This window comes from Aythya fuligula, chromosome 20 (genome assembly GCF_009819795.1).
Source record: "Aythya fuligula isolate bAytFul2 chromosome 20, bAytFul2.pri, whole genome shotgun sequence".
Lineage (NCBI taxonomy): Eukaryota > Metazoa > Chordata > Aves > Anseriformes > Anatidae > Aythya > Aythya fuligula.
The window spans coordinates 4,177,078-4,202,023 of record NC_045578.1 but is presented as its reverse complement, the minus strand read 5'-3'; the positions used below and the strand labels follow the sequence as shown (position 1 = coordinate 4,202,023).

General features: G+C 44.0%; 1 protein-coding gene across 1 annotated transcript in view; it reads left to right on the top strand.

Annotated features, from left to right (window-relative positions):
• The first annotated feature begins 1,164 nt into the window (after nt 1–1,164).
• The window catches only part of RABEP1 (rabaptin, RAB GTPase binding effector protein 1), a 50,278-nt gene continuing 26,496 nt past the window's right edge, over nt 1,165–24,946 (top strand). Inside the window, exons 1-4 of the mRNA XM_032200646.1 lie at nt 1,165–1,371; nt 21,033–21,161; nt 23,259–23,462; nt 24,514–24,674. Of these exons, the coding sequence (XP_032056537.1) occupies nt 1,338–1,371; nt 21,033–21,161; nt 23,259–23,462; nt 24,514–24,674 (528 nt within the window). The 5' untranslated portion in view covers nt 1,165–1,337. The remainder of the gene's footprint in view (nt 1,372–21,032; nt 21,162–23,258; nt 23,463–24,513; nt 24,675–24,946) is intronic.

Sequence of the window (24,946 nt, the reverse complement as noted above, 5' to 3'; positions counted from 1 at the left end):
ACCTCGGTTCCCACAGTTAGGACTGGATTTTCTAAATGATTTATTGTGTTGAATACTTATAATATCCAGCTACTTCTAAAAGAGCATACGCAGGAGCCAAGAAATTTTTGAAATGGAGCTCAAGTGATAGAAACTCAGTCCTTCGAGCATTTTGTCACTAAGCCAGCAATTTTGTGACCATTTGTCAATTCCAAATTTTCCAATGAAAAGAAATGCCTCACATCTCACACTGGAAACATGGATTAAGTAAGTCTTTACTTCGGGACCACTTTTTACAACAGCAAAAACTGAGATTTAATTCAACTTGGGCAAAATAAGTAACTTAATCAAAATTGGCAAAATGTAAAGGAATAATTTTTAAAGACTCCCTCTATTTCACTTTTGTATTTAAGTGAAAATGTAATATGAAATGCAGAATCCTGTCTTGCCATACCAAATAGTTTGATAGCAAGGCCTAAAGAAAGGTGGCTAAAAGCGAGGGGTAGGAATGGAGCCCTGTGAGCCCCGTGAGCCCCAGCTTAAAAATGACTGATTTTTTTATGTGCAATCTGTAAGACAACCAGAAAGATCTTGATCTTGGCAGGATTTGTTATAATACTATCCAGTGCAGTGTTGTTTTCTGTGGGTTTATATGGCCCTGAAGGATGTACATGTCTTTCTGTATTGAAAAAGACTGGGTTTGAGGTGTATTTTCCCCGTCAGGTGTAAGGATTCACACAATGTCAACACAGACCAAGGCCTGACTTGGGGAGGGGAAGAGCTCCCGTGCCTGGACTCCAGACTCCATCTCCCCAGCCCACGCCTGCATCCCTCTCCGCATTAAACACCAAAAGAGCATTTCGTTGGTGCTAAAAGCTAAAACACTTTTACAGGAGCGGCCCCAGGGATGTTCCCCGGGCCGGGCAACCCCGAAGCCCTTCTCTGGAGGCCACCCGGGGCCGGCAGAAGCCGGGCGGGCGCCTCCAGAGGGCCGGGCGCGGCCCTTCCCTTCCCGCCCTGCCGGCCGTGAGGTGACAAAGCACCGGGCGCGGGGCCGGGGGGAGGCGGCCCTGCCCCGGCCCTCACGGCCCCGGTGGCGGCGGCCGGTGCCGTGGTGGCACCGCGGGCGCCTGCGCGGCGCTCCTCCTCCACCTCCTCCTCCTCCTTCTCCTCCTCCTCCTCCTCCTCCTCCCGCCGGCGGCGGCCGCTGTCAGGATGAGGCGGAGGAGGCGGAGGCCCAGGCCGGCAGCTCCCGTCTCTCGCCGGGGCCCCCTGGCGTAGCGGTTCCCGCTCCGACGCCGCGGCTGGAGGCGGAGGAGGCCGCGGCGGCGCCGCCCGCCCGCCCGCCCGCCGGAGCCATGGCCCAGCCGGGCCCGAGCCCCCCGACGGACGGTAAAAGGGGGGGACGCGGCCTCGCTGCGCTGCTCCGGGCCGGGCCGCCGCGGCCTGCCCAGCCCCGGGCTCGCCTGCGGAGCTCCGCCGGCCTGGGTGGCGGCTGCCCGGCCCGGGGCGGGGGCGTCCACCGCGGGGAGCCCCGCAGCCGGAGGGGGGGAGGAGGCCCTGCGGGGACGGAGGGGCCCGGCTGGGGGGCTGGGAGGCCGTGGTGGGGTAGGGGCGGCTCCCCCAGCGTGGTGGGGCCGGGGGAGGCCCGGCGGGGGGAGGTTTGTAGGGCCGGGGGGTGCTGCCGGGCAGGGCTGGCGCGGTGCTGTGGCCGCAGCAGGTGCTCGGGGGCTGGCCTGGAGCTGGGCGTGCAGCCACCAGGAGCCCCACAGAAGGCTGAGGTCGGGATCCCGGCGGGGACAGTTGGCTCCTGTGCTGGAGGAGACAAAGGAAATGACAGCTCGCCCCTCTGGAGGAGCCCTGGCTACCTGTGTAGGAGCACGATAAGCTGTCCTGGAGGTTTTTGTCAGCAGGAGGTTATTTGTTTTGGGAGGGATTACAGACAAGGAAATATGATTTATTTTTTTTTTCTCCATGGATTAGGTTACAGAGCTGTGTATGGATCAGAAGAGCTGTAATCAGTGCTTGGTTTGGAGATGGGATTGAAGGGACAAGTCCATCTGGGCATCCCAGAGTGTATGGATGTGTGGGGAAAGGGCAGGAGAGCAAGAAACTGAAATTGAAGCTGGTCACGCGGGAGGAGGGCTGGGGAGAGATGTGCAGAGCCTTGAAGGATAGGTGCTTACCCGGGCATGGCGCTATGCCAGAGCTCTTTTTTTTTTTTTCTTTTTTCTTTTTAGAGAGCAGATGAGTTTCCCTGGGAAAGTACTGTTAGAAAAGGGCAATCATGTATTCTTAATTATGCATATCTAGGGAATTGTGTGGGCTTCTTTTTTTTTTTCCTTGGTGCCGTTACACAAGAAAGTGCTAATAATCTACGGGGATTTCAGTCTACCTTGTCAAAGTGTTAATGATGGAGGTGCTTGGATTTTTTTTATTTTTTATTTATATTTTTCTCCATTAAGGTCAATGATTGCATGGTCGTCCTGTGAGAGCACTAGGGGGAAGGTGAATTTACTTGCTGTCATGACTGTAAGGTTGCTCTTGGTATGGGTTACTCGTGTGCTTTGTGGCAAATAACCATTGTTTATTGTTCTTTAGCCTTTTCTTGTGAGAGCTACAGAACAGCTTGCGACAATTTTTCTTCTTGGCTCTTGCAGAGAATCTGGCTGCAGGTGTGCAGTGGAACTGAGCAAATGTTTGCTGCTTCTTTGCCAGGAAAGGTAGTTGTATGTTAGCTGTGTGTTAGAAGTTACAAGTTGGATAGAATTTTGTTCTTGCTGTTGTTGTTTAAAAAGACACAAAGGTGCAAGTAAAACTTAGTAATTTGGTAGGTTGATGAAATCTGTCTTGTAAGAAGTATGGGTTGCTGTCCTTCTCATGTCTTTCATCTGTGGAAAGACAAGGATAGTGTAAATAAGACCCATGGTTGAGAGGGAAGTGGCTGGAAGTTGGATGGATTCTGAAAGTTTTTGCTGTGTCCTCACACTGATGAACTGAGAGCTTCTAAAATGGCTCCTCTCCCCCATCCTTTGGCAGTGATAGGCCCAGTTTTTGGTTTTCTTTTCATCCACTTTTATCACTCTACTGCAGTTCTCAAGCCTGATGGGCTTTTTTTTTCTTTTGTGTAACTTGCAAAAAGTGTGCCTTGAAACTTCTCCGTTGTGTTTTAATATGGAGAAAAAGTAGAAGTGATTTATTCATTGTTTTTGGCTGTCCGCACTGAATTTATTGCTCAGAGGAGCAGTGTAATTTCTGTTTTAAGATTACATGTGACAAACCAGCACTGGATTAGTATGGCCCTTCAAGAAAAAGTTACAGCTTTTGTATAATTACTGACATTGGTTGTAAATACTGTGCGCATTCTTTACCTGTGCAAGACGCATTGGCTACATTTTTTTTTGTTGTTGAAAGCAAGTATAAAAGACTCTAGTTAAAAAAATAATAATGAAGCAATGTGAGAGGAATATTATATTAGAATATATATTCAATTCTAAAGCCCATACTGAAATGAAAATGGTACCAAAAGAGAGGAAGAGGAGAAAGAGGAGAAGAATGGATGTTGGGTCCTACCCTGTTTTTGTACTTTGGCTTAGTATAGAAGTTAATAACCCTCTAATTCTTTTGTATGGGGTAATAGAGTTTCCATATGATAACAATCGCAAAAGGCTAAGTGCAGAGTCCTCTGGCTGCTCATGTGGCTTGGTGCACTGTGCTGTTAACTCTTAGCTGATTGTGGCAACCTCTGCTGCAAGTAGGTGTGTGCTCACTGATCCTGGTCAAGGTGGCTTTTTTGCGGATTTCTTTTATTAACGCATGTCATCTAGATGGTATGACTGGAACGGTAATGCCAGATTTGTAAAATAAATAAATAAATAAAATAAAAAAATAATAATTCCTATTTTTAAGGTGGGCAGCTTCCTTGGGCTTATTTCAGATCTGGATGCTTGCCATCTCTGAAAATAAGGTTACCAAATAAAATGTTTTGACATAGTTTTTCCCTATCAGATTGTTTGGGGTTTAATATCGCTCCTTCTTATATCTGGAAGATGCTTCAATGAGGGAGCTGCTACTACATAAAGCACTAATTCTTCAAGACTTAATTTGCATATCCTTATTGTTGTTATTATTTGCAAATTATTGAACTCTCCTTACCGCACTAGTGAACTTAAACTGCTGGTACGCTCATGCTGGTAAATAGTAACTGCTGATACTCTGTGATAAAGGAAACCCTTAGTGGCATGGTCTGTTGAACACTATAAGAAAAAAATCACCAGCCAGGTGATCGGAGTCACTTTTTCTTACTCCCGTGCTCAGGCCAGTAAAAATGCTGTCTCTTTTTTGTGGTCAGAGTCAGATGGCAGCTGTCAGCGCAGAGAAGCGCTCAGCTGCATGCAGGAGGTTGTAAGACATTGCCATCTTGGGTTTAGTACCACTGGCAGCACCGGGGGCTGTGCTGCTGCCTCGTACCAGTACCATGGGATCCTCCCGACAGGAGCAGAGATCTTGCTGTCGCTGTACTTCTCACTTGCCTCAGAGGTTGGCCACTGCCAGTGGAGGGGTCTGAAATGTCACATAGACAATGAACTAACGAAACTTAAGCCTTAGCCACTTAATATGGTTCTAGTTATTTTCCTTACACATATCACTTTTAAAATGAAGTTGAAGTATCTAAATATGCTATTACTCATCTCAAAAGCTAGGTGTGGTTGGTAAGGGACTGATTTTGAGCACTGCAGTTTAGCTCTGTGTTGTTGATGTAACTGTCAAAAGTTAAACTCTTGTCTCTTGGGTACTAACTGCAGAATTGCTGGTACTTTCCAAGAGCCCCAAAATTCCTTCCCTTTCATGTTGCTTGCTTTTAATTTAGCATGCTATTTAACAGTTATTAAACAAACATGTTCAATTAAAAAAAAAATCAACACAAACGAACACATCTCTTTTTCAGTTGTACATTTTTCTGTTTGTTCAGTGGACCCGTCTGGAATTTGGCTTCAGAAGTGAGGCAGACACCTCGAACATACACCTCTTAGAATTTCTGAGGAAGTTTTGATCAGCTCAGCAGGTCGGTTTGCTCTGGAGTGGAAATATGCACATTCAGGGTGTCTGCTTTCCATATGAAGCCAAGTCCCAAATCTCTCTCTCAATTTTGAGAAATGCTGTGACCCTGTTTGTTAAAATTAGCTATTGACTTGCCTGAAGGCAGAGTGAATATACTTTATGACGTGGACTGTCTGTCTCTCTCTTGTATTTTAAACGCTGGAAAATAAAAATTCTCTGCCCGGTTTTATTGCTTCTTGGCCAGTTCACCACCATCATTGACAAGATGGCCTTCCGAAATGTTTTCTGTCCTTTCTGGCCTGCTGCCTCAAGATGCTCAGCTGCTTTCCCATAGCCCTTTGTGGGTGGAGCGGATTCCCACTGCGGAACTAGTTTGTGTGCGCTCCCTTGAAAGTGATTGAGGAAGGAATTTTGTTTTAAAACTTTTAAGAAGCTAAAACAAACAACGTCTCCCAGCGTGGGAGTGGACCAGATCCCATTGGCTTCATAACGGGTGATGGTTGAATGGCAGGCTTCCTGGGCTTTCGCTCCAGGCACTTTATTAAAAAATTCTTCTAAGATGTGAAGTTTTCTATATTTTATATATATATATATATATATATATGTAATTCTGTTTAAATAAAGGTTTGTATTTAAAACAAAAAGCATGAGGTTATGGCTTTGCTCTGACTGAAGTCTTCCAAGATAAGCACTGATAGCACTGATAAGCAGCACTTACCAAGCAGACTTCCAAACTGTACCTGACAACAAGGCAGGGGTGGGAAAAAAAAACAAGACAAGGACTAGCTGTAAATGCCATTCTGTGTGTGTTTAAGAGTAACATCTTTCATTCCAAAGGTCTAGTGCTTCTGAGTGGTTTGTAGTTGGTACTTGCAGAGTTGTTTCCAGTACCTGCGCCAGTGCAGTCTGAGTTACTGGTGCTAGTCTCTGCAAGTTACTCTATAAATAGGGTAAGTGTTGTGTAATTTTAGTCATGGTATAGTCAGTTAAGCATGATGATGAATTATCTCTGGAAAAATGTAAATCATTTGACATCTTTATATAAATTGGCATAGGAGGAACATGTGAGGAGTGTACCCTGAGGTAGGATTTCTGTATTTTTCAGGAAATACAGGGTTGCTTTTGAGTACTTCGCTGAAATATCCCTGGTGCTTGAGAAAAATGCTGGCTTGTTGTGTCTCATTATTAATGGTGCGTATCGTACCTTCAGAGTGCAGAACTGCAGCACATCCGTTAATGTAATGATGTCTTTCATTTGCATAGTAGCTTGTAAGTACAAAATGAAGATGGATGGCCTGACTGATGTATTTTCTTTCTAACCCAGCGGCATTTCAGCCCGTGGCCTTCAGACCCCTGTCACTCAGGTGCTGCTTCTGTGCTGTCTTCCACAAACCCCTTAAAAAATAACTCTGTTGTGAGAAGGCTTTAAGTCTGTTTTTTTTTTTTTTTTTTTATAAAGGAGGCCTGGGGGGTTCTAGGAAAAAAAAAAAAAAAAAGGACTGAAAAACCACTGATTTCACCTGTCAGAACAGAGGAAACCTCCCTAGGTATCCTTAACACCAGAAGGGCCACTTGATGTCTGTCTCTGTAATTGCTTTCTTCTTAGCTTACAGTGTGCCCAAGTCAGTTATTGAGAAAACTTCACAGATTGCTGTGTTTTGTTTTGTTCCTGTTTTCCTTTTTTCCTACTCATGTCTGCTTCTTTCAGCCACGACTTCTGTTGGCAGCCAGCTGCCTTGCGGTGCCTCTGTTCTCCCTTCTGTCCTCATCCCGTGCTCATCTTCCGTGGTCAAGCCCCTCCACATACAACAGAGAATAAAATGAAAGCTTTCATGTCACCCTTCACATCTGTTTCCATCTCCCCTGGCAATTTCTGTTTCCACACAGCTAAGTGACTGGTTAATTCCTCTGAAACGTCGCCTTGCGTGACCTTTGGATGCTTCCCCTCCAAGGCCAAGCGGCTGTTCAACTGTCCTGGACAACCGCTGCTGCTCAGCTCATCCTCTGGTTTCCTCAGGGCTCCTTCCCACCCACCATCACCTCCTCTTCCTTAAACACTGCTCTTCCTCCTGCAGGCCTTTTGCTGCCTCCCGTCTGTGGACACCCCCTGTTTCTTGTGTCAGCTGCTCCAGCCTTTGCTTGCTCTGCTCTCTGGTTGGGATGTCCTCAGTATCCTTCCTCCGTGCCTCCATTCTGCTGCTGGAGAAAATTGTAGGAGTGCACTTTCTTCATGAAAAATTTCTTCTTTTCTTTTCCAGACAGCACTGCTCGCCAGCTATGCTGATTCTTAGCTTGTTTGCTGTCCTGTTCTTGTGGACTTTTTTTTTTTTTTTGGTTTATTTTTAAGATCTTGTCAGCTTTTATTAAAAAGAGAAGGTCTTCTCTTGCTTTCCTCTTGGTACAGAGCAGGTACTCACCTACTTTTCAGCCCCCCTGCCTTATGCATCTCATACAGATTCAGTGTTTTCTCCGAACCAGCTGTAGAGTTTGGCAGGCGTTGGACCTCAGCTACTCACCTATTTATCATGAGATTGGCTGACATCTGATTCTTTATTACCTTGGTTTCTTTATTTGTAAACCAAAGCGGTTATATGCATCACGGATTGCAGAAATTAATTGCTGGAGGTTAACTGCTGATCTCCTTTGGAACGGTAGAGAAACAAAGGAGCCCCAAACCTCACCTGCCAGAGCAGTTCTGAAGACGTGGTTTGGGTAGGGAGCAGGGCAGGCAGCCCGCTGTGTGACTCCTCACATTGTGCTGCAGGCTGCTAGAGCCCTGTGTTACCTCATGTCCCCACCGTAACTGCAAAATAGATCTTAAGAGCTTAAAACAAACAAACAAAAAATCTACCAAGCCTGATTTAATAAAGAACAGAGGCTTGTTGTGCCGTGGTGCTTCACACCGAGGGAAGAAATTTAAATTTAGGTGGGAATTTCTTTGTGTTCTTCTTCTGTCGTTTTGTGGCTTCTGAAAATAACCTTTCCAATAAAATTGTTATGTCATTTGTGTTCTGTAGAAATTATACATGGCAAAGAAAATCAGAATCAATAATTGAAAGACAGCAGAATCGTTTCTATGGATGCTCCTGAGGGTATGGCTTGTAGGTGAGAGGAAGTGATTAACCAAGGATGAGACCAACCCAGCTTTGTTGATTGAGCAGTGTTGCCAAGGCTTTAAGAAAGTATCCCGAATAGACTGCAAGATTTGTATTGCTGCTTTTGTTGATGCATGTTTTTAATTTCCAGCCAGTTGCAACAAGGCTTGAAATGCTGTTTAAATGGCAACAAAAGAGAAAAATATGCAAAATTGTAAAGAAGAAAGATCGCTCTTTCACCTTCTTAAATTTTTGTCTCAGTGCTTCCATGCAGAACTGTTTACCCACCGCACCCATGCCTTGGCAGGGTAACGTTGTATTTGCACGTGTGGTTACCATTGCAGTGTTCCTCAGCAAGAGATCTTTGTGCCATATGTTAAGTGCTGCTACAGCAGTGCTCTGTGAAATGATTGGGTTGGCAGCGGGGTTGGTTACGTTAAAGAAACACAGAATCAAGTAACTTGCAAACACTAACTTGTTTACAAGCACAGAATACAGAAATATTCCTTACATCTGTATTTGCACTGGCTTAATCTATAGAGGAAGAAGCACAGATGAGTGCTCGAAGTTACTGTTCAAGCAGCTGATTATCTTAACCATCCCTATAAAGGTCAGTGTCTGGTGCCCCTTCAGAAAATTGTATTTCCCAAGGCCTGCTGAAGATGTCCTAGACTCCCATTGACTACAGACACGAGGGTTGGAACATTCATCTTGCATTAGCAGTGGGCCGTGCCAAGATCCCTGATGTAACTGAGCTGTGCTGTTACTTGCTTTATTTTGGTGGAATATGAAACTCGAGTTTGGCTCTGTTCATTCAAAGCATCTCATAAACTGACATCTTTATGTCATCTGTTACATTTTCTTTTAGGGATGATTAATTGGTTGCACGTAATACTTCCTTAATTGTCAGCTCACAATGCCTGTTTACATTTTTTCTTTGTGTGTGTCTAGAGACGTGTGCTAAATTAATGGGAAAGCAATTAGCCAGACTCCAGATTCAGTGCTTGACTGACACCTCTAACTGTGAGCATTACAGCTGTCTGCCTGGTCTGCACAGCTCCTGCTTGACTTCTAGATGAAACCAGGGATGAAGATGCTAAATCCCTAAATAGTGTAGAAAACCCTGGTGGATTCGCTGGAGGCACGGAGGCTAACGTTTACCTGATGATACACAGGAGGGGTTGTGATGGCACGTTACAGGGTCTGATTTAGCTGCAGTTTTGCACTCGTGTCCTTGCTTTCAAATAAAAGTAAATGTGAGCCTAACGTGGCTGTGGCGTTGAGCTGTTTTCCCATACGTTTTTACCTCCAGCTCGGTTCTGTACCAGTCTGAATGTGCTTACATGGGAGACACCCGTTCAGTTGGGTTTGTTCAAACTGTGTGTGTACAAACACGGGTGGGAAACGCGAGCTTTGGAGCTGGTGTTCTGGCACAGGTTATGTTGCAACTGCCCCTAGATGGCCTGAATGGAAATCAGGATTTGGAGAAGGCCATTTATCGCTTTTATGACAGCCATAAAGTCTTGTAAAGAAAGAAAAAGGGGAAAAACCCAACTCTACCCTACCCTGAGCTTGGTCACCAGAAGGGAGCGCAGGGCAGCAGGAAAGCCAGGCTCCCAGAGTTGTGTTCCCTCCTCACCTTTGTGCCTGCTCGACACGTGGGAGCCGCTGCTGGGCCACTTCGGCTCAGCCACCCAGTGGAGAGCCGCTCACTGCTGGATTAATGAGTTTAATTGATTCAGTGAGTATTAGAGCCAGCACAAAGGAAGGGGTGGAGACCTCCTGGTGGCAATACGGATGTGTTGTGCAGACTCCTGTTCACGGTTTGAAGCAGCCTGCAGCCTCGCTGCTGTGTTCGTGGCGGTTCTGGTATACGTCAGCCACGTGATGAGCGTGGGCAGGGTCCCGATGGGCTGAAAGTAAGTGGTTTGACACCTCTCTGTCCCCAGCTTTGTGCTGTATCACCTCGCTGCTCCCATTGCTGCACAGCCCCACGGGTCCTCGTACTGTGCTGGGGCTAACTCGGGGCAAGGTGGGGGCCTGGGTTACCCAAAAAGGTGAACACCAGGGCTGCAGTTTACTTCGAATGATCATAACAACTGCAGGCTTAGTTAAGTCTTCATGTTGTTTTGCTTATTCTCCAGGCATATGTATATATTTAAATGTTGCAGTGTAAATGAAAACTTCATGCTGGAGGAGGAATTTCTTCCTTTTTAACTGCTCAGAAATGCGTTTAGTGACAAGTGGTAGCAAAAAGTAGAAATATATAGACTGATGGCAGTGCTTCCTGTCAAGAAATAGATTATGGAGACTTGGGGGAGTAGTAGGCTGTTGTTCTCAGGGAAACTATTAAATTGCTGCAGAAACCTTACTCCCAACGATAGGGACTGTATCCTGTTCCTTATCAAATAAAGATGTTAATCATCTTTTATTAGTTGTCATACTGTACTTATCACCACGGTGTCTCCATAAATACATCTGGCAGCCGCATTTTCCAGGCCATTTATCAAGATTTATATCCTGGAAGTGGTTACTCTGAGGCACCATGTGTTCGTGCCTGCAAGGGGCTCTTCTCACAGCTAACACTTCTGAAATGACTCTGCCTTGAAACCGGGTCCTAGCCTGGTCCTGTCCTCTGTTCATTCTCTGGCTACCTGTTTGGGCCGCCGAATGTTGTAGGAAGGGACAGGGAACCGCAGAGGGAATGATGTCACATTAACCCCTCTTATGGTGCTTGTTCACATTCATGACTGTGGGTCCTGTGTGAGTTACTGCTATCTCAGAAGCATTTCTGGTACCTGTAACCATACGTGGGTGCTGTCTGGTAGCTGCAGGGGTGGGAAGCATTTGCGTGCTGTTCCTGACCATGTTGGTTTTGAAATTGTGCAGAGAGGCTGACTTGCTGTCGGTGGTGCTCTCCTCACACCTATAGTAATGGTAAACTAGAGAAGCTTTTTGTTTTTCTCATTGTCTTCTCCTGTTGGTCTGCCTGTGTGTTTCTCTCCCCGGTCAGATATTTCAATTTTGTTATCTTCCTTGGAGTTTCTTGCTCTGCTGGGTCATGGTTAGTTGGTTCCTTCTGCACAGAGATGGGGTGGCAGGGTGTTGGGATGGTACATAGCCTGAAGGCTCTCAAAGCCACACCACAATTAATCAGCCCTACAGCAAATGGCAGCACAGCGTGAGGTCTTGCAGGACTGGTATTCGGGGGAATTTGGAATTAATGGGAATGGGTATGTTTTATATGTTCATTTACTTCATCGCAGCGAACAATGCAGTGGGGTTGTTTTTGTTGCTCTGGGAGCTGAGTCACACTTTATTCACTTTTTTTTTTCCCCTAAAAGAGGACAGCCATTAATAAATCTGTGAGCGGTGTGACAAACGTGTTAGAAGGAGTCAAAGGGATTTTTTCTCCTCCCACTGCAGATGAGTCAGCAATTACAGTATTGTGAAAGAAAATCAGCACCGAGTTTGTTGTCTGGGCATGGTAAACGTTTACATCTTAAAAACCATTTATACTAGCGGTGTTCTGAGTGCTGGCTTCTGTAAGTGGTCTCCTGCATAGTGGAGGGAGTGTCAGAAGCTTTCCCTAAATGCCCGTCCATCTGAAATGAGAATATTTGATCAGAACAGCAGATTTCTGGTGGTTTACTCAAGGAGGTATTAACAACTGTTTCCATTCTGTCTCTTTGCAAGGTAAGATCCTCTGAAGACCGCTCTGTCAGGGGTAATTGCCATGTGAAGTAGCGTTGTCCTGTTCTGAACTTTGGCTGTTTTGTACACGTGATGGTTAGATCTGGGAGCGTGGCAAGGCTTGGCAGAAGCCTTCCTGCACAAACACGAAGGCTCATTCATATTCTCGATGTTACTTTGGTCAAGAAGAATGGAGCTGCCTGACTGTTTATTGGGACTTCAAAATACTACGGAAGGGGAGTAGCTGGCGCTGCTGGAGGGTTTTGTTTAGGGGCTAAAGGGCCTCCTCTGTCTGCTTGAAACACCTTTCTGCTGCCTGCCTAGCTTACAGGTTAGCGAGGTAGGGCAGCCTGATGAAATAAAAGGAGTGGCAACGCGCACGTGAACGCTGACGTGTTTGACAGGTGCATTGTTTAAGCATAGATACCGTACTAAATGCTTGAAAAGCTTTGCCAAGGGATCAAGTTGGACTGTGACTGCAGGGTATGTAGATCCAGACTAGCTTTAAGCTGATAGTGGTGTAATCGTAGCAGCAACGACACTCGGCACAAGCTGTGAATCCTTTTAGAGAAACCTGACCAATACTTGGATGCTTAACCTTTGCTGTGGTTTGTGCTGTCATCACCATGCTCACTTGTTTGCTCAAGCAGTGGCTAGCCTGGGTAAATGTACACAGCCTGTAGAGTAAATAGACCCTTCAGAAACCCAAGAAGTCATTGAATTTTATTTCTGCCGAGACTTTTTTTTTTTTTTTTTTTTAAATGAGCCTTTTATAAAGAAAGGTTATAAAAATGAAAAATTGTCAGTGTTACAGCGAGGGAGAGTAAGATAGAAGCACAGAGAGATCAAGGAACGTGCTGGTGACTGAGATGAGAGTAATAACTCAGTTCTCTCTTTTTTTTTTGTCTCTATAGGTGAATTCAGTGTCTCTGTTCATTAAACTGTAACTTGCTTGCTGTTGACTTATGCGGAACTCAAACTCATTGTGTTTCTGAGCAGATTCACTGATGGTGGCAGTAGGATGACCACGTGCAGCCAAAATACTTTCTCTGGCTTACCATCCATCATGATGTCTAGCTGACTTTTCCTACACCGTGATTGATCCACTGCTGCCCTATTTAAATTACCATTTAATTGATGGGGCGGAGAGGGTGGCGTTACTCTTGAAAAAATACTGATAGTGTTTTCCAGAAGCTTTGAGGGATTGTACTCCTCACCTTCCAAAGTATCAATGCCAGGAATTAATTAGAGGAAAAACTAAGGACATCAAAACCCCACGTTCATTGGCTTGAAACTTGCATGGAGAAGGTCAAGTGTGTGCACAAAACAGCAAAAGGCTGGTTAAAGGGTAAAGGAAAAGGACCTGCTACTGTGGTGAGGGGTGCAGGAAAAAACAGGCTACTGATGGAGGTAGGGGACTGCCCTTGGGAGGTGAAGGTGCTTTTGGCAAATGTAAAATAAATTACTGGGGAAAAGAGTCCAAGCCCACTTCTGTGCATACAACCCTATGTAAATAGCTGCATTCCCGTGATACCTGATGCGAGTGACCGCTGTTCCATTGCATTCTGATTTAAATAATGTTTAGCTAAGCATAAACTTAAAACTAGACTTAAATTACCTGGGGCCAGAATGACTAAATGTGTGGAAGAGGTGAGGAGCATTACTCACCACGTGAATCGGCCTTATCAAGACTGGGAGGAGGTAAGTTGTGATTCCCCTTCACCGAGGGCGACGGGAGCATCGGGGATTTGGACTCCAGAACAGCAACTGCCCGGTTTTGTGTCTGAGAAGAAAGGCGAGGGAGGCAGTAACAAAGCAAGGAAGTAGTTAATGTGTTGTGTGCCCCATAGGAAGGAGAGAAAAAGAGGGAAGTAGTAGTGGAGAAAAACGGAGAAGGAGAAACAATGTCTTCGCTTCTTTTTCCCCTTATAATTCTACATGACAACATTCACTGTGTGATCATGCTTCCAGGACGATTTGGGTAAAAATGGTTGCACAAGGAAGACAGAGGACAACAAGTTGCCTTACTAGCGAGTACTACATGGCATTTTTGGTAATCAGCATTTGACCTGAACCTGGAAATGCTTTCAAGCGTTGTTTGCTGGCTGTGCACCTGGGTGCTGATGTAGAACAGCAGTGCCAGCTGTCGCTGCGCTCGGGGCAGCAGCCGCCCCAACCCCAGCTGGTGGGAGCAGGAGCGGGTTCCTCGGGGACACCTGCAGCATGCAAGCAGCTCGCTTCAAATGCCGTGGGATGGTCATACAAACGGCTGCATGGGTTTTTACAGTACCACGTCAAAACAGTACCACCTTGTGGACCAAGGGAAACCAGCTGATGTGATTTTTTTGGACTTCAGCAAGGCTTTTGACACGGTTTCCCATAGGATCCTACTGGACAAAATGTCCACCATACAGCTAAATAAAAACATCATACGATGGGTGAGCAATTGGCTAACGGGCAGGGCCCAAAGGGTTATGGTAAATGGAGCTGCGTCAGGCTGGCGGGCGGTCACCAGTGGGGTCCCTCAAGGCTCCATTTTAGGGCCGGTACTTTTCAATATTTTTATAAATGATCTGGATGTAGGAATAGAGGGTATTTTGAGCAAGTTTGCTGATGACACCAAACTTGGAGGAGTTGTTGACTCAAGTGAGGGCGTAAAGGCCTTACAGAGGGATCTGGACAGGTTGGAGAGCTGGGCGATCACCAACCGCATGAAGTTCAATAAGAGCAAGTGCCGGGTCCTGCACCTGGGACGGGGAAACCCTGGCTGCACGTACAGACTGGGCGATGAGACGCTGGAGAGCAGCCTAGAAGAGAGGGATCTGGGGGTCGTGATAGACAGCAAGTTGAATATGAGCCAGCAGTGTGCCCTGGCAGCCAGGAGGGCCAATCGTATCCTGGGGTGCATCAAGAACGGCATCGCTAGTAGGTCAAGGGAGGTGATTGTCCCGCTCTACTCTGCGCTGGTGCGGCCTCACCTCGAGTACTGTGTGCAGTTCTGGGCACCACAGTATAAAAAGGACATGAAACTGTTGGAGAGTGTCCAGAGGAGGGCTACGAAGATGGTGAAAGGCCTTGAGGGGAAGACGTACGAGGAACGGCTGAGGTCACTGGGCCTGTTCAGCCTGGAGAAGAGGAGGCTGAGGGGAGACCTCATCGCAGTCTACAACTTCCTCGTAAGGGGTTGTCAAGAGGCAGGAGACCTTTTCTCCATTAACACTAGTGACAGGACCCGCGGGAACGGGGTTAAGCTGAGGCAGGGGAAATTTAGGCTGGACGTTAGGAGGGGGTTCTTCACAGAGAGGGTGGTTGCACACTGGAACAGGCTCCCCAGGGAAGTGGTCACTGCACCGAGCCTGTCTGAATTTAAGAAGAGATTGGACTGTGAACTTAGGCACATGGTCTGAACTTTTGGGTAGACCTGTGCGGTGTCGAGAGTTGGACTTGATGATCCTTAAGGGTCCCTTCCAACTCAGGATATTCTATGATTCTATGATTCTATGAAAAGTTATCTAGTTGTTAATTAATCCTTGGATAGCTAGAAGTCACGCAAAGGACCCTTGTTTTCTCTAGAAGAGACTCCTTCCCATCTCACCTTCTTCATTTCTTTAGACTTTAATTATTTAAATGTTGTGTTTCTTTGAGATCCTTACAGTAGCATGTCATACAGTGCTTAAAACAAGGAAAATAAAGAATAGGAACAGGCATTACTGAGACTACAAGTTACAGTGGAAAAGTTAGATACTATTTTCATAGCATAATGCAAGCTGTTCTGCTTGATGTTATGTATTTATAATGTGGTTAGATGTTTAATGTGCAGTGCTCAGTTGAATGTTTTTGATACTGCAATTGTTGATTTACTGCAATAAAAAGTTATTATAACTGATATGCTGCAGCAGGGCTCAGTTCAGTATCTTAACTGATACGTGCATTTGACTCCACCACCAAGTTTTAATGAACATAGCATTAAATTAGTACTGGATTCTTGCTTGCGAATGTTTAGTCAGTACAGAAGGAATTAGGGATGTCAAATAACCTTCAGCTGTACCATAAGCTATAAGTTGTTGGGCAGATGTAACAAGGTCTCTGAAAGCCACAGTGCCCAAAATAGGGAACTGCCTAAAAGTTACTTCTGCAGAATTGCTGGTAATGATATTGGCAAGCAGCAGCGCGTCTCCCGTAGCACAGCTGCAGGATCGCCGTCTTTCCTTCTCTTCCTGGAGCCTGGCTGTCAGCACTGCGCGCAGTGACGTCCTCAGGAAAGGAGATCTGTGACAATGCAAAGGGTTTTGTTGCCTCTGAAAATGAGTTCTCTGTCCTTAAATAAAACTAAACGAATGTATGCTGACCAATAAGCTATAGACGTTTGTCCAGAAGAGGTAAATGAAATGCTTGATGCTTACAAATGCAAGTTTGGGAAAGCAAATAATTCTTTTTTTCCTTCTACACCACTCCCACCCCCTTTTATTTTCCCCTTCAGTTTGGTGTGCTGCTGTTCAAGTGTGTAAAGGAAAGCTTTGCTCCTTGAAGAGAACACCACTTCAATGTCATAAATCGGGAATTTTTTCTGTTCAACTCGCTTACTAAAAAAACCCTACTTTCGGGTGCCGCTTACCAAACAACTGCATTCTTTGGAGTATGTTTTGCAAGTTGTTTGTTTTAATCAAATCTTTAAAGAAAATAAAACTAAGAAAAGCTATCTGCAGTCAAAATACATGTACTGGTGGCAGACTTCTAGACTGCAAATTTATGTAGCACCGTAAATGTGGCTCCAATATGTCATCGTGGTGGATAAAAATTAGGGCTGTTAGGAAATAAGCATGAAGAAAAAAATGCTCGAGACAGAGGTATGGAAAAAATAAAAAGATATGGCTGCCCAATCATAACAGGAAAAGGAAGAGGTGGAAAGTGACACGAGTGACTTATGTCTAGCAAATATTTTGGAGGCAAGTAGTTTGTTTCTGATCTGTTTTTCAGATTTCAGCTGTAGGACTGAAATCTTGATGTCATGTTTGACATCCTAAATATCAAGTGGAAAGCTTTGTGGTATTAATTTTATAAATAGACCTAGTACTCAAAAATAAACTTGGCAATAATCGGCTTTGTCTGTCTTAATTCAGGAATGGTCACTACATGTTTGCATAACTGGGAACTGTCATAGATAAAATTTAATCCTTTTGGGAGCTGATCTGTGAAGCAGCGTTTAAGTAACTAGTCACATACAGGATGTGTGCTTGTTCGTGTGTTTGCCTTACGTTGAAACCTTGCTGTGTGTTGGTTTAAGAGAAAGTTTGGTCTTTTTTTCACTGTAGTTTCTTGTTACGTGTTCCAATTGTCTCATAGCCTTCTCGTAAATGGATGACTCCACTCATAAGTGGATTTTGCTGCCCTTCTTTTGAGTTCTTCCACCTGGTTAAGCCATGTAATAGCATGCAGTGTGTTTTATAACGTTAAACAGGTAGATGGTGATCCCTGCTCTTGACATGAAGTACCTATGCAGCATCCGTGTAGTTCATTAGAAACAAAGCTGGTAATGCCCTTGGTTTGTCTGACTCCCATCAGTAGTCCCCGATACCCTAAAAAAAGCCTTATTTGTAGAGTAATGGTTGGCCAAAGTGACTTCTTGTTTGCTTGCTTCATTTTCAGTTCGGCCTATCGATTTTAGTTTAAACTCTTATTGGTGCTGTTTTGTGAGTTACCAAGTTGGTCTATAGGGTTTTTGTTTGCTTCTTAATGAGTTAGGGCCCAATTTGGGGAGTTAGGCCTCCCATACTGCCTCTCTTAGGGGATACAGAGTGCTCCCTGCCTCCTGGGGGCCGGCGTGTAATGGTGGCTCCTGTCATAGAGTGGTTCGCTGTGTGCTTCATCGATGTCCTCAGCCTTTCTGTGTATGGTGCTCCCATTCATGAACAATTCCAAAATGAACAGTTTTTGGTGCTTTGTTTTTTTTTTTTTTGTTTGTTTGTTTTTTTGTTTGTTTGTTTGTTTTTTTTTGTTTTTTTTTGTTTTTTTGTTTTTTGTTTTGGCAGCTTTAACCAAGCCAGCCTATGATGGCAAATAAAAGATGTAGAGCTTAGGGATATGGTTTAGTGGAGGGCTGTTAGCGTTAGGTTGGAGGTTGGACTCGATGACCTTGAGGTCTCTTCCAACCTAGGAAATTCTGTGATTCTGTGAAAAACTTTTCTTTCTCAGCTCTTTTACAGAACTGAGGTGATTTGGGCCTAACTTCAGAGCAAGACTTCAGCTATAAATGACAGTGATCTAATTGAAAATCTCTGAATGTCCCTTTCCTGCCAGTGACTTCAGTGCTTTTCCAGGCAGGCTTTAATCTGTGTAATGTGGCCTGCGGTTACTTGCAGCTGGCAGTTCAAATTTGGGTTCGTTCTAGAAAGTGGAGTGTCTGTATTGCTGTCGTACAAACCATATCCACTGAAAAGACAACCTTTTTGTGAAAATATAACCATTTTCACTTAGTAGAAAGAAGGTAGTTGTGATGATGTCTTAAAAATAACCTGCTTTTCTTTTTACACATACGCATTTCTGGGGGTTGACATATAATATGATTTATTTTCCTCGGGTGCGTGTGTTAGTGAAATGTGGATAACGCTGGTGTGGGGAAACTCCTCTTCTGTGTGTGGAACGCCAGGATCTGTCCTGAACACACCTCATACGGGTGGTAAAAACACTTTGAGCCTAGTACATGAATGAAAGCAATAATGCTAACACATAGTTGTGCCGATGTGTGGCCTGCAGATCTCACCTGTCGCCATTTGCTCTTCCCAGGGCCTACAGCTGGCCTGGCAGCAGCCAGAGCACTGTAGTGCCAGGTTATTCACTTTTTTCTTTTTACATGCAACTGGCAGGCTGGAGAGAAAGGCCACACTGTAAAAACAAAAGCACTTGAAGTTTCATTTCCATTTCCTGCTTGGTGACCCTGCCACCCCTCTCTGCTTGGGTGGGAGGGTTTAGGAAGGCCGAACTTCTTGTTGCCTCAGCTTAAAGTGTCGGCTCTTGTGGTGTCCTCTGCCCTCCGTCCTCAGCAGAAGCAAGTCTTCTCTTCAGAAGAAATATAATTTGGTTGCTTTGCACAGCCAAAGTTTGCTTTCTGATGGGAGCAGTAGCACAGCCGCTGTTGTGAGGTCTTCAAAATGTCGGTCATACGGCAAGTGATGCCTAGATTCCTTTTTGCTTTCTTTTCAACTTGTGTGTATGGCTCTGGGCACCTGCCCGGCTGTGGCACAATCCAGCCTCCCCTAGATATTAGAGCCTGTCACCGCGTCTCTTCAAGAGCCGAAGCCATGGCACCAGAAGTGCCTCCTCCAAGCCTGGCCTGGCCTGGCTCTGAGGCGGCGGCGTGGTGGCTGTGGGGGCTCCGCCAGGCGCCTCCAGCCCTGCTGCCTGGCTGCCTTGGCTTCCAGCATCGATCTCTCTCGAGCCAGTGGGGAGTGGAAGCGTAGGCTTACCCTTCTGCAAGAGATCGAAGGCAGCTCTTTAGCCTTGGGAAGTGCTGTCGAGCCTGGGCCTGGCTCCACGCATGCTGTTTCAGTCCTGGTTTTGATCCAGGCGCTTTCTGAGCTCCTTTGAAGCTTTCCTCTCAGTGAGCTGTCTTTGCTGCAGGTTTCTTTTGCATTCTGGAGAGTTCCCCTGTGCAGTTTGCCTTGCAGAATCCCAATAAGAGAGGGTGGCCAGGAAAGCTGATGTCTTGATACTGAAAGTTCAATTGAAAAAGTGAAATGAAGATTTCTTTGGTTCTGTAGCTACATATACCTTTTATCCAGCATGGAGTTGAGCAGATAACTTAAGCACTACGTTTTATAATACCACAGGCCCTCATAAACAGCGATCAGTAAAACATACCAGTGCATTTAAAAGATCCTTTTGTTCATGTCTGCAGTTACTCTAAGTCATCTGGTACTAAAAATAAACATAACACACACAGCCTCAATGGCGTTCACCAGCCAGCATTTTACCACTGTAAGCTGTAGATCTGCTGCCACCGCTTTGCAAATCTCAATGTTTGCTGCTGCTGAAGTTGTGTGGCCACTGTACTACGTTTTCTGTACTTGGTTTTAGTGGTAAGTGTTTTGGGTGGGCTATGTAAGCGTGTCTGATGGATCAATATTTTGTGTATGTAGTCTGTGCTGTGTAGGGACTATAACTGAAACAAAGTGATTCAGCTTTTCTACCAGACGGAGCTGGAACACGTCCATAAAATGCTTTTGCAGAACAGATAGAGGATTGCTTAGAGGAACGCTGTTTGCTCAGTGCATTGCCGCATGGAGGTGGGTTTTGTTTGAGCTCATCTGCCTCTTGTTTCTATTTTGAATTCAAGTTCTGAGGTGTACAGTAGGAAACCCTCTGGCACCTAAAGCAGGCCTGTGCTTCTTGAGGTGCGAAGTTGTTAATATTGCACATGAAGATCAGTATTATAGGGGTGGTGATTGTGCTTCTCACTCTTTATAGTGTCATTCAGCGTTGTGGTGATCGTGTTGTAACAGTCTTCAGTGCCTTGTGGACTTAATACTATTCCTTTTGTTTGCCATACCACCAGGTCATCTGCTAATGCAGTAAATACTGGAAAATGCAGATATATATGTGCTCGCTTACGGATTTTTACCTGCTGGAAACAGGAAGCGTTTGATCTGATGATCAGTTATTTCTCCATAGATTGTGGTCATCTTCTGGCAGTTTGGTTGAATGAATGTAGTTTGCAAAATGTGTTAATGGAAGTGCAGAACTGAAGGCAGGAGGCATCAAGGCATCATGTTTTAGTTTATGATTTTTTTTTGGTCTGTAGTTGTTAGCTCAGCAGCTGTTGTTGAGTTTTCTTCAACCTTAGCCTTTGAGAACTTGGTGCTTCGATGCTCGGCCTTCACGGGCTTTTTGTTTGTTTTTTCCCAATTGCTTCCTTCGGTGTATTTACAGAAGTATGATTTTCTTTGGGGGAATTGTTTTCTATAGAATTCCCTGCCACGTTCCCAAATAGCTGTGGAGATACCTACTGCGATTTGATGCTGCAGTCTAAGAGAACTTACCTTCCCTCTGTGCTTAAAGGACTCTCACTGGTTGTTCTGATTTATTGTGGGGCAACAGTTGAACTAATTAATAAATATACTTCAAAAAGCAAAAGCCTCAAACCTCTAAGTTGCAGAATGGGATGTCTTAACTGTTAGTGACATACCTTATCTTCTGTTTTATTTTTAGTTGCTCTTCTACAACGGGTGGCAGAATTGGAAAAGGTCAATGCAGAATTTCTGCGCACAAAGCAGCAACTCGAGCAAGAATTTAATCAAAAGAGAGCGAAATTTAAGGAGCTGTACTTGGCTAAGGAAGGTAAGTTCTCTATTTTCTGGATTCTTTGAAAGTTTAAATAAACTTTAGCTGTATGTAAAGCCTATATGAAGAATAACCTTTGTAATGCCAACTACTGTTTCCCATTTGCACATGCACACCACAATTTTTTTTCCTCTGGTTAAGGATAATCCTAGTTAGGATTTAAGATAATTTTCTTCCAATACTGGGATAATTGGCTACATATCCATTATGAGATAACACATTGCTTTTGATTTGCCAAAAATGAAAAAGTAAGGTCTTAAACAGTTATAGTAAGAATGTAAGAGATGAGTAGGGAGTAAAATTCAATTGGTGGCTCTTTAGCTTACAGGAACAAATTTTTGGAATTAATTTAAAAATTTGGCTGCACAGACAGGAGTCAGCCGAGCAACTTGTTGTACATCCAGACACATCACCCCTGAATTTAATACCAACTCTAAAGTCAGTGTGCTCATTCTCTCTGAACAGCAGCTGAAGCAGAAAGATGTAGTCTAGATGATGTGCTTTTCATGCTTTGTGGCTAGCTTCTTTCATACAGTATTAATTTGTCTTACTTTTCAATCTGAGCTAGAATGTAAGCAGAAAAACATTGTAAAAATTTTAATACTAGCCAAGGGCATTTATTTCAATAGCACGCTGTAGGAAAATTTGAACCATATGAGCTCAAATATCCAATGAAGACTTGGAGAGTAGTGATAGTTGCTGTTCTGAGAGCCAAATTGGTTTACTTCTAATTCTGATGATTTTCTGTCCTTAACATATGAAAGCAAACCCAAAAAATAATGCATTAGGACTGCAGCTGCTTGTATTAGCTTACGAGAGCAGAAATACAACAGGCATAATGAAGATCAGATCATACAGAAGGCCTATTTCTTTGTGTTTCTAGCAGCTGGATGAAAGGAAATTTGAGATACAAGATGCTGCTGATGAGATCAGCAGTACTTCTCTCTTTTCCAAACAGTCAAAAAATAGAAAATTATGATGATCAAAAAAACCAACTTTTATATGTACCAGAGTGAAAGGATACCGGAGAAGAATATACAAGCAATTACTTCCCCCCCTCCACCAAAGCTTTTTCCCCCTCTTTGTACTCTGAGACCCTTTCCTAAAAATACATGTGGGACAGTGGCAGGCTATCTTTAACACTGTCATTTAGGAACTAAATAACATAGATGCTATAGGATTTTGTGGTGGTGGTGGTTGTTGTTGTTTTAATTCAAGGATTAATGTCCTTTTTAGTACTCAATTAGCTTAGAGTTTCATATTCTTTTTCAAGTAGTAAGGTCTTGGGCACCAGGCTTGATTAATAGAGATAGCTTGTTGTTTTTGTATGCTGGCCAGATCTTTCTGCTAAAGTTATTGCTGTTGAAATAGGCTACGTGGGCATAAAACTATATTTTCTGTTAGTACTTTTAGAATGAATTGTATAATATATAGCATTTAAAGCTTTTGCTTCAGATTAACTGAAACCTCTAGAGGATAATATGAAATTAGTTTAATCTCTGCTTCTGGTTGCAACAATTAGGGAAGTAGTGGACATTCAGTTGAATGCATCTCTTTTTCTAGTGGAAACAGGCACAATAGAGCAAATTCGGCTGCTTAGTTTTCATATACGGGCTCCAGGTAGTGTTCACAGAGTGTTTCTAGTCTAGAATACAAAGTATTCTGTCCAAATTTGGACCAAGTTGGTGCCAAAAATGGTGAAGAACTGTCTTCCTCTCTGTTGGTTTTATCTTTTCCAAATTCATTACCAGAATGAATTAAATAGTACTGAACTAATTAAAAGCACAGTTCACCTTCACCAGGCATGTTCATTCATAGGTTACAGCTACACTGTCTGATTTGTGGCTGCATCAGCAAAAAAAGAGTCACTTTTCAAGTAAAAGTCAAATAAAAGACAAGGGCAAATGAATTCAAGATAATGTTCCCTAAAGATACCTGCTAACATTTGTTCAGTTGTTATAGGTAGATGCTGTAATATCAGCGCTTCCCTCCCTGCCCTTGTTAGAGCACTGCTCTTTGTCATAGCAACTGTGGATACTCTTCGGATTGAATTTATTTTTAATCAAGCTAAATGGAAATAATAATACTTTTCAGAGGACCTGAAAAGACAAAATGCAGTGCTTCAAGCAGCCCAAGATGATCTGGGACAATTGCGGACACAACTGATGGAAGCTCATGCTGAAATGGAGAACATCAAAGCTATAGCCACTGTCTCTGAGAATACAAAGCAGGAAGCTATCGATGAGGTGAAGAGACAGTGGCAAGAAGAAGTGGCCTCACTGCAAGCTGTAATGAAAGGTAACAACCTGACAAGCCACTGCCACTGAGATCAGACACCTCCTTAGCATGCATTCTGTGACTTACGTATGCTCTCGTACAGAGTATGGAAAGTTGCTCTTCATGGCTTGGCAAAACTGAGCTACAGAATGGGCAGATCAAGCATAATTTCTAGGCTTGGCAAAAGGAGCTTGGTTCTTCTTTTCTGGTAATATGGAGATAAAAGTTAGAAGGAATCATGGCAGTGGGAATTTCCACATATATACAAAACATTTCTGAGGAACTGGGAATGTGATACTTCATCCTTCATGAAGATAAGTATAATACATGTGATTTGGCAAGTCTGAAAACAGCTTTAGGCTGACAGCATGATTCTGTTCTCTCCTGTGTAAACACAGTTCTGCTGTCAGACAGTTGTGTCCCTCCAATATCATCACATGGACTTTTCCCCAGGCTAGTTACTGCATGTGTTGCTGTTTTTCAGCTCTGGGTCTTCATGTTTGTTTTTTTTTTGTGTGTGTGTGTTTTTTTTTTCTAGATGTTTCTGAGCTATTCTTTATTATCTTTGCATGTTGCGCAGCTGTTCTAATTTCTGAGACAAACTATATTCAAGGAATAAAATATAGGATGTAAACTGGGAACAAATTGTTGCCATAACTGGCTGTTTTCTTCAAGGTTCACAAACAAGATCATAATATCCTGAGTCTACAGTCTATAGTTGCATTTTAGAGTGAGGAAGTAGGATTTCAGTAGTTTGTCTGGATAATGTGCTGAAAGGTGCAAAACATATTGCTAAATAGGATGTTAGGTATGCTGTTTTGAAATTAGGGACTGTACGGTTTGGAGGGCTGGTTTGTTTGTATTCTAGCAATGGCCCAAACTGAAATGTAGTTTCTTAGTATCTTTTGCTTTTCAGGGGTAAGAGTCAAAGGGAAGAGAGGGGAAGGAAGACTTAACTGATGTCCTACTTTAGGTCAACTATGAAAAATCATTGGCTGGTTGGAGATGAAATTCATAAAGCTCTGTTGTGCATCTTGCATTGAAAGTAAGTTTTGGAAATGCTGTTTTATAGAGACTGTTCGTGACTATGAGCTCCAGTATCATCACAGGTTGGAGCAGGAACGAGCTCAGTGGAATCAGTATCGAGAAAATGTGGAACGGGAAATAGCAGAGTTAAGAAGGCGTCTGTCTGAAGGTCAAGAGGAGGAAAATCTAGAAAACGAAATGAAAAAGGTATGTTGAGATCTAGCTCTTCAGTTACAGTTTCAAGATGTATTTTTGTTATGTGTGGGTTCGTTCCTACACCCTGCTATAATTCCCCATAAGTACACACAGCCCGGTTCTGCCAACTTTCAGCTCTTTGTTCGTGGAAGTCGTCATGATCTTGCTTTTGAATCCATAGAGGTGTTGTATCTGATGATATATATTCAGTAAGATGGTTCAACTTGAGAAGATGGCAAGGTTTGGTTTTCAGTTGGTAAAAGCAAGAGGCCTTGTAAAGTCTT